Below are 10,303 nucleotides of genomic sequence, written 5' to 3' on the forward strand. Positions count from 1 at the left end.
GGATGATAAAGGAGAAGACTCGTGCTGAGGATCGTCGCTATTCTGCATTCAAGAAAAGATGGATTCCAAATCAGGTGCGCAAACTTCTTTTACTCGATTAACGTGTTCTAGATTCTAGCTATGGTGATCTTGGGCGTCGTTTTATCACGACCAACATGAGTTAATGTAGCCCACATCAAAAAAAACTCTTACATTATCCCACTTGGGCTATATTAATTGAAATTGTCCTGTCTATGCGCACCTTTATGTTGGTTTATATATAATTCTTAATAGTCAATCCGATCCTATAAAGTCTCAAACACCGAATAATTATGGTAACTGCATGTAAACACACATAGCCTTCCATGATCACAAATACTTTTAACTTTACTGATATGGATTCAATACAGATCCTCAGCGCAAGTCTTCTCATCTATCCCCCACTATATCACTGGCTCAATGAAACTACCTCTCACATATAGTGTTTGCTCCTTATGTGAGATATGTGTGCGTTAGGGTTAAAGGAGGGACTTGAGCTCTATTTATAGAGTTTTAAGCCAAGCCCTCTCATCATGGGCCGGCCCTTACTCGACCCACACTAACGAGTCTCATATTAGACTAATTAAGAAACTTTATATCTGACCTTATTAGATCAAGCCAGTAAAACGATTAATTACAATTTCAATTAATGTAGCCCACAACAGAAAAACTCTTACGTTTTCCCACTTGGGCTATATTAATTGAAATTGTACTGTATGTGCGCACATTTATGTTGGTCTAGAGATAATTCTTAATAGTCAATCCGATGCCATAAAGTCTCAAACACCGAATCATGACTGTAAGTGTATGTAAATACACAGAGCCTTCCATGGTCACAAATGCTATTAATTTTACTGATATGGATTCAATATGGTAGTGTAGCAATTGGATAATACCTCAAAAAGAGTAATACATTATGTGTCATCCCCTTGTTAGTCCGTATTCTCTTTCCTTAAGTGTTACAAAAAACTGGATGTGTCACTAGAGAATATTCTTATGGTTCCGAAGAACCTACATATGTTTTATTCTTATGGTTAACTTTACTTCATGTGTAATAAGACATATCTTTAAGACTAATAACTAGATGCCCCTAGCCTTTACTCAAGTTTTACATAATACCTTGAGATTTTCACCAGATATATGTATTCAACATAATAACAATACATTCATAAATACCTTATTGAATGTAAATGAGTTGATCCATATCAAAATGTCACTAAATGTACAAAAAAACACAGATGTAAAATTTATTAGAGAAAAAATAAAATAGCTCTCACTAAACAACAGCATCCCATGATACTCCTATGCCCATGTTAATTACATGTTGTTCAAACACACAAGGGCGAAGGCCTTTAGCTAGTGGATCTGCAACCACATTATATGTGAGAATATGCTCTATTGTAATGTCACCATTCTGAACTGTTTCCTTTATGGTTAAAAACTTGACCGTCATATGCTTAGATCTCTTGAGATCTCTGTTGTTGTTGATAAACAACACTTGAGAGTTATTATCATAATACAACTGTATGGGTCTATCCGCAAAATCAAATATTCATCCCCATCTAGGTGATACTTGCTAGCTACATCAAAAAGGAAGGTTCAAAATCGAATTCATGGGTATTAACATACCCAAAGTCATAGATTCTATTCAATTAGAGATGCCAAAGTCATCTCTAGTAAAGTTCTTGGCAACTTAATGTGTATCCTCTTTGTTTAGACCATATATGACTCACTCAGTTTTGCCCTTGACCAAAATTTTCTTTTGGTAACAAAGGAGGGCCAGAGCCTAGTACATGATAACTCTATGGGGAAAACTAACTCCAACTCGATCACCTAATAGGAAAACAATCGACCCATTTGACGGTGTATCCCGGAGATAATGTTCCGTACTAGGAATCAGAGCAAAGTTTGCTAACCAATCAGCACGTCGATAGCCTTCTTTATGGATATGGACCACCTGTAGACACTATAAAATAGAGGATCAAACTCCGTATCCATGTACATCATTATTGTTGGAAAAAATGTTAGATAATATAAAAAAAATGATTGTTGGAAATTTGTTGGAATATATGAAAAATAAAATAAAATGTCTGAGACGTGCTAGTCATTGTCCTTAAGGATAATTTTGCCCCTCGGAGTACGAAACTTGATGAGTAAGGCTCTGGCGGCTATCCTCTCAAGATACAACAGACCTTCTTCTATAATCCGCACTAAATATTAGAAGGAACATGAACAACGTTATGTGTAACATCCTCAATTTCAGTCCCTAGGAAATGACTATAGTTTAAGTTTGGTAATTTTTCGGCAAAAGAACACTACAAGTGCCATAACTTGTGTACGGCGCTCACTTTGGTGCCATAAGTTTTTTTTTATCACTTTAGTGCTAAAATTTTTAAAAACGATCACTTAAGTGCTAAATTTTTTGAAAAATGATCACTTAAGTGCCAACTCCGGTGCCGTACATAATTTTTCGCTGGAAATCCGACGTGGCATTTTTTTTTATTAATTTCTGAAGCTGACGTGGCTTGCCGAAGATTGGCACTTAAGTGATCGTTTTTCAAAAATTTTAGCACTTAAGTGATCGTTTTTCAAAAGTTGTAGTACTGAAGTGATCCAAAAAAAACTTTTGGCACTTAAGTGAGCCGGCGAAAACTTTTGGCACTAAAGTGAGCGCCGTACACAAGTTATGACACTTACAGTGTCCTTTTGCCGTAATTTTTCAATTGGAACCAATTTTTTACTCTTATTCTGGAAAACCCAATTTCGGATCCTTTGTACCCCTTCGTTTTTTTATTTTTGTGGAGACTTTTGTGATCTGAATTTCCTAACACTTCCTTCTTGAAAGTTTCTCCAAACATCTTGAAGTTTTATATACTTTAATTTTAGAATTTTTGGACTTGATATGAGTAGTACGATAGCCTAATTTCCGGACCATGTAAAACTACCCAGAATGGGTATTTCGGTGATGTTCACACTTTCTTTATTTTCTACAAGCTTTTCTGGGCCGATTTTGGAAACGTTTCCTTCACAAAAGTTGTTGAGAACTTCCTTTTCTATAACATATAACAATTTGGGAATTTTTCAAGATGATTTGGATTCTGGAAAAAGCTTACTTTGAGAAACAAGAATTCTATTCCAGCGAACTATTTTTAGTCTGTCTTTGAGCTACTAAAAATTGTGTTTACAGAAAGATTCAGATTTCGTGTTCTTCATAAAAAATGTTTATTAAGGCCTTGTTTATGACATATTCAAATTTGAGAATTTTGGAGTCCATTTACTATGTTTTCAAGTCCGATTTCGTGAACAGTGCAAAACTATCCGGTTTTGTCAGATTTCAAAGATTCATTAATTTCTATATGAGAACGTTGGAATCTCGACTTGATATCTTCTGGTGATTTAGTGTGCTCATTCTGAGCTTTCAAATGAGCTATGCTAAGCTTTAATTGGAGGTCGGCCAAGGGAGAAATACCGAGAGAGAGGAGAGTCGACCAAGAGGAGAGAATAGCCAAGAGAGAGGGGGAAGGACCGAGAGAAAGAGAGAGACATTTGGGGCAATTATGGCTTAGATTTTTCTAGGTCATCTTCATTATGACCCTTATTAATTGAAGTTGAACTTTGATGCCCCATCATCATGACTAGTATTAATTGGCTTAGACTTTGGAGGCCCTATCATGATGACAAACATTAAATGATCTTAGATTTTTAGAGGCTTGTCATGATGGCCATGTATCTTCTTAAGCAAGCTTTGATTAGCAACTTGGTGAGTAAGTTTGGGTTGTCTATAAATAGACTTAGTCCCCCTTCTTCTCACGCTAAACACCACCGCCATCTCTTTTCTCCTTCGCTTTCTCGCTTTCTTGTTTTGTTGTTTCTCAGCCAAGAAGCTTCACGCCCAAAGAAGCCACCGACTCTCCCGTTTTTCTTGTCTCTTGGCCAAACAATGAGTCCCACGCCCACATACACACACAACAGGCCCTTGCTTCTTCTCGTTCAAGCCTAAGAAGCCATGGTTCGGCCTTGGTGTGCCTTGTAGAGTTCGGCCAAGCAAGGAGAGAAGCCCAAAAATTTCACGAGACACCTGAGTCCACCCGTCTCTAACTCGTTCTCTAGTTCTCGTTTTAGTTGTTGTGTAAGTAAACTTCCTAATATCGGGAAAGGAAGTTGTAATGCGTTGTGACACGGTTTGCTTGGACCGTTTCTCGGTCGTTTGGTTGGTCGTTGTTGGTTCAATACCTTGATTTGGCCATGTTTCATGTTTAATGTTTGTCTTGAGCTAGAATCGAGATTTGGCTGGTCAAGTGCACACGTCATAGCCATGCGTGGTGTTCTCTTGTATGAACTTTGCTATTGATCTGCTATTGATGCGGGTGCGGTAAGAGCCGACTTATGTTAACGGCGATCCCCTCGTCCTCGCTTGATATTAGTAGGTTTACTTGCTAAGTCTCCCCGACTCATCCCCTGTTGTTTCCCTTTCAGGTCTGAAGAATGGCGTCTCCCCCGACCTGATTTGGCAACCCCGTGGAAATGAGAGCCGAAGTACTCACTGTGATAGATGCCCGAGAAGGCCGAGCCTACCGCCGGATCACGACGTATGTGACGGTCGATGAGGGCCTAACGGACTTAGTGCCTCACCCGTACGTAGCATGGAATGGCTACACTGACGGAGAATGGGTTGGACCCCTATGTGGGTTCAATGGACCTTTTGGCGGTGTAGGCGGGCCAGCTCTGGGGCATGCCACGGGTGGGGTGTAGATCGGCCATGCGGACGGGAAGCGGGGAGGAGATGTGGATGGAGTTAGAAGCGAGAAGATGAAGTAGAGGGGATAGGATCACCCAAGCCGAGTTTTGCTATTCATAATTGGCTAGGAACGGATGAGCCTCTAGAATATGTGTGTGAAATATGTGTTGTTTGCCATGGCCCGAAGGGCTTGTTAAAATATGTTTGCATGCACTGTAAACATAAGATTTGCTCATGATGCTGCTTGTCTAAATTCCGCTGTTATTCTGAATGTGATTGTCCCGAAATTATGCTTCCGCTTGTGCTTATTAAAAAGAAAACAATGAACGGGACGTCACGTTAATGACCCCGAGGTGGGGGCGTTACATTATGTGTATAACCTAGAAAGGAAAGATAAGATTTGGGAAGAAAATGATATTTCTTTTATAATTCTGTGTATATATTTTGATTGCGTTTTGAAGTTCTATTTATATTCAATGAAAGAGCCGTTAAGAAACCGTTATAAAGCTGTTGTAAAATAATGAAGGATTTATAAAGAATTAAATCAAACTTTACAAAGCTGTTAGAAAGCCGTTACGCGTCCGTTACAAAACCGTTACAAAATGATGCCTTTATGGCGGTCATAAATTCTAACAAATATTTCAAAACTGCTGAAATATCATAACCACATAGATCCTTTTGCTGACAAAGTTGTAACATCTCAAGTAAAGCTTGCGAGTCCGCTTCCAAAACTATGTTGTAGAATCACATGGAGATAGCCAAAGATAGACTCCAAAAAGTCTGAAGAACAAATGCCCAAAGGTTTGGCAAAGCCTCCTCTCCCAAGTTCCGAATTCGTCTCGAATAGTGGCTTTGGCCCTTCTTTGGGCTTAATTTCACTTCGTGTCCTTCAGTCCTCGGATCAAAAAATAATACATTGAGTTCAAGATGGATTTAGGACATTAGTTCACGTAATTTCTGCGTCGGTCAACTCACTGTGCAATCGTCATTCGAGACTCCGTTTCCTTTCTCAGAAGAAAGAAGATGTACTAAATAAATGAAAAGGTCCCTATTGGCCTCCATTGCATTTGTCATGAGAAGAACCGGTTGACCTAACCAATCTTTTGTGAGATTTTGTAATCTTTGTTAAATCCATCCACAAAGGATTGAGAATCCTCTGATTAATCCTCTGATTACTGTGTCTGTAGTCTGTTGGGCCATGATTCGGTTGGCCTTTTCTGTGGGATTACTTTGTATGTAGTCTGTTGGCCCCCACTTCGGTTGGCCTTTTCTGTGGCTTTTCTGTTGCTTGTAGCCCTTGTTTGAGTCGTTACACCTTTGCACCTGTCGGGACACTTGTTGTACCGCCTCAAGTGCGAGGTTTTTTGTGTACGACTAGTTTCCTTGTATGTTTCGCTGTGAAAAGTATATATATATATATTTTCTTACTTTACCAACAAAAAAAAAAAGGATTGAGAATCGCCCAAATCCATGGGACTGACGTGATGAAAGCTCTACAAAGTAACACCCAAAAACAACAAATGCCTTCTGTCCACAGTATTGTTGATATCGACCCATGTTTAATATCAAGGAAGAAGGTCGGAAATTCACCTTTCAAAATCCGCAATTATTCAATGCTCACACCACCGCAACAAGCAAACTACAAAGACCTGCCAATGACCTTTTTGTTATAGTTGACTTGCAATTTGTTGAAGGTCTTTCTTTAATCCGCGAAAACGACCTGAAATTTCATGTAATTATAACAATCGTCGTATGAATCAATCCACTCGTATCGGACACTTCACACGTCAGATAGAAAGAAAGAACCAAACAATTATCCAATACCAATCTCTCTCTCTCTCTCTCTCTCTCTCTCTCTCTCTCTCTCTGTGAAAATGGCACCGCAGTCTCCAATCCAATTCATAGAAGCAGCGCTATGGTGCACAGGCCCTTTTGAGCTATCCTACACAGACCCTGACCAGAAATGGCACATAAGAAGAGACATGCTCTCACTCCTCCAAGACTTCCCCAACCTCAGCCCTTCAATGAAAACCTACATCCACAATGATGGCACGATCGTGAACCTCCTCAATGCCTATGGCACAATCCATGTCTCCAGCTCTTCTCCCCAAGTCCCCCTCCCCATTTGGCTCCACGAGAACTACCCTTACATGGCCCCAATCGTGTTCGTGGGCCAGCCGGGCATTGCCCCCTCCTCGACGATCCACGGTGAGCACCCCTTCGTCGACCCCTTGGGGCTCACCGTGTCGCCGTATATCCGAACCTGGCAATTCCCTAGGTGCAACCTCAAAGACCTTGTCCACAACCTTGTCAAGATATTCTCTCGTGACCACCCTTTTTCCTGTTCACCCACTTCTAGTCCCTTCACCCACCCTTCCATGGTCTCGAAGAAGGAGGCGCTTGATCGATTTGCGGGGATGCTTCACTACAGCACCGTGGCCTTGAGGTCCGAGACCGACGAGGAGATCAAGGAGCTACTGGCCTTGCAAGAGGAAATGGACCAGCGGGTCACAATCGTGACAACTATAGTCCAAGGGCTCGAGCGTGAGAGGTGGGAATTGAGGGATAGGGTGGTAGGGTTGGCCGAGGAAGCCGATGTCTTGATCAACTGGCTCAAAGTCCACGACACGAAACGGGCCGCGGCCACGGGGGATGACAACGTAGATGATTTGTTTGAAGGAGTTGATGAGGAGTCCAAGTCGAGGGTCCAGTGCTTGGCTGCAGATATGTCCAAGTCGAGGGTCGAGTGTGAGGGGAATTTTGAGAAAAAGGACTTCACTTTAGATGGCTTTCAGAATTTCCTCGTCGTCTATTTATCCATAGCACAAGCATCTGAAACCTTTTTTTTTTTGGTATAAATATGTGAATATTATTAATCAGATAAGGTACAAAGGCTTAGGGGAAACCCTTAGCATTCCAAAGAGACTAAAACATTTGCCTGGAAAGGCCTATACTCTTCATAGTGTGATGCCCTACCTCTTACAACCTTTCAAATCCTAACCAATAGAAGATAAGCTTCAATCAACTTGTTTTGAAATCCTCTGCGGTTGCTTTCCATCCATATGCAATAGATAGTCGCTAAGAAAGACAGCTTGAGGAGTCTCACCTCCAAGTTTTTGCCCTTGGCGGTCTCGATCATCCATTGAAATTCTAAATTCCAACCTTTTGCAGAACGCCAAATTCTATTTTGTGCCATAATACTATGCCATACACTACTTGTCTAGGTCCACTCAAAGGTTACACTTAGTATCAACCGAAGATAATCATCGCGATATGCCAACTGCTGTCGATAGCCTATCTATACAAACAAGCCAGCCGATAAAATTATGCTTGCTAATATCACTGGTCCAAATTAATTGATACCATTCCACGGTCGATCCCTCCTGTTTGAATTCCTTATATATCTCTTTGCAATAGTATGTTTGGCTAGAGATAATAGGTGTTAGAGCAAGTCTTAGCTTGAGAATACATAGCCAACTCCAAGCCATACTTCCATTTATGTCAAGTTGCATAATAGGAGTTCCTCTACATTTGATGTGATGAACCCAAGTACTCCATAGGAATGGCGATGGATGATTGATGGGCTCTAAAGCATGTAGCTAGCAATGCTTTATTCCAGAGTTTCATATCGAACAAGTCTAGTCCTCCCTCCTTTTTTGGTGAGCATACTATTTTCCATGCAACTTTGTGGGATTTGTGAGTTTCAGCATTTCCTACCCATAAGAACTGCCTAATCTTCTTTTCAATCTTGTAGATAGTTTGCTTTGGGAGGAGAAACATTGCATCCAGTAAGTACAAATGGAAAAAAGTACTGATTTCGCCAACTGAAGTCTTCCTGCGTAGCTGATATGATGCATTCCCCACCCATCTATTTTCTAGAATATCTTTTCCGTTAGACCCTTGCAGTCCGCACCCATCTGAAACCTTTTGTTGGACTAATACTATAGCAATGAAATAATAACGATCAAATCGGTACAATTCGAAGACGGTACAATAGGGATTGTTTTGAATTTGAAATCAAATAACATCAGTGTTGTAGTAACGAGCGACGGTTTCGCGATACAAGAGGAAAGTTCCGTAAAACTAATTGCTCTATAACTTTCGCCTTGCTCAGTTGGAAGAGGTAGGATCTAGTCGTAGAAAGCAGAACTTGCTTGACATCTTAGAGTTTTTTTATATACAATTTTTGAAACCTGCTAATGTTGTGGCCACTTTTCATTTTCACAGAAGTCGGCAACCAAGTGAAAATCTGGTCTGATACAGTTTAATCGAATAACAGATGACCGGTTTGGTTGGTTTTAGCCAGTGGCGCAATGTTAAGAAGCGGACTGAAGAATTGACCGTATTTTGGCATTCCGATCCCGTTCGTAAATGACTGCTGCTGACAGAACGAGATAATAATAACTCGTATTTGGCATATTTGCATAGCTAGGATATATCAATGTATCTGAATAGAGGCGATCGATGGATGGGCTGGGTTGAGCAAGACCCTTGAAGCGGGCCAAAAGTATTGCCTAATCTTGGCCTTCTAGAAAAGAAACACAAGAAATGTGCGGGGTGAGTGGGCCTGGTTCAGGCTAGCCGAGTCGGACTAGGCGTTATGTCTATAAGTCCTTGTCCAAGCTCTCCCACAAGTACCTTAGGTCATTTCTAGCAGCAAGCCGAGCCCATGACCGGGTCCAGTCCAGATCTGAATACTCAGCTATCTTTGTCCCTTAAAACCGGCACTCCTTACTTAATTTTTACGCTAATTTATCAAATTAACACGCGGGCAGCAATGAAGCAGAATTTTGAAAAATCACTTGAGTTAGGCATTTAAAATCGAACTATCAAATTTCGATAATAAGGTCGTAGTTTTTTGGGGCTTTCTACATTAATGTTCGCAAAAAGTGCATTCTCCATTATATCACGTTATAATCGCAATAGTTCACTCGTCGAAAACATCAATCGTTGATAAAGGCTGATTTTCCTTGCCCTTTTTTTTGTCGAAATTTTCCTTGCCCTTTCACAAATTTAATCTCCCTAGCAGATTTTATTCACTGTTGGATTAGTATAATCGAATTATTCAATTAGCCGATTAAGAATTGTGAGGAAGCGATATGATATGACTTCAGAGTAGCCATGCAATAAGAATTATATATAAGAGATAGTGCCTGTACACCATCTATAACAAACAATCAAAAAGACGCAAATGCTATTACTCAAAAAAGTGTTCAAGGACCGCCAGATTAAACATTGGTTCTGAAAAACAATCCTCCCAAGACACCATTCATTATGTCATGCTATGTAGCATAATATATATCGTTACATCTTGAAATTGATACCTCCTTTTTCTTAGATGGCTCGAAATAGTAAGGAATTGATTCTATGTTCTTTGTGGCCATGGGGAACTTGTCGATCTCATCCGTCCACGGGTTGGTCCTCTCCCCGCCACCGACGGTCCTGATCACCTCCCAAATCACGCTGCTACACTTGAAACTAGACCCGAATGTGATCTACCACGCTCAGTCGCCTTGCTTCATCTTCCCTTTGGCCTCGACGTACACC

The 10,303-nt window shown here is 40.6% G+C and overlaps 1 protein-coding gene across 1 annotated transcript; it reads left to right on the forward strand.

Moving 5' to 3' along the window:
• Positions 1-6,628: 6,628 nt before the first annotated feature.
• Positions 6,629-7,614, forward strand: LOC115677538 (protein ELC-like). The gene has a single exon (XM_030600724.2). It carries the CDS (start codon positions 6,631-6,633, stop codon positions 7,612-7,614), a length of 984 nt encoding a protein of 327 aa, XP_030456584.1. The 5' UTR covers positions 6,629-6,630.
• The last annotated feature ends 2,689 nt before the right edge of the window (positions 7,615-10,303 follow it).

Source organism: Syzygium oleosum, unplaced genomic scaffold, assembly GCF_021117445.2.
Source record: "Syzygium oleosum isolate NSW1041296 unplaced genomic scaffold, Sole_v2.1 Sole_v2.30, whole genome shotgun sequence".
Lineage (NCBI taxonomy): Eukaryota > Viridiplantae > Streptophyta > Magnoliopsida > Myrtales > Myrtaceae > Syzygium > Syzygium oleosum.

Excerpts from the sequence above, each read along its gene's own strand:
- LOC115677538 (XM_030600724.2), top strand. The coding sequence starts at position 6,631 with ATGGCACCGCAGTCTCCAATCCAATTCATAGAAGCAGCGCTATGGTGC.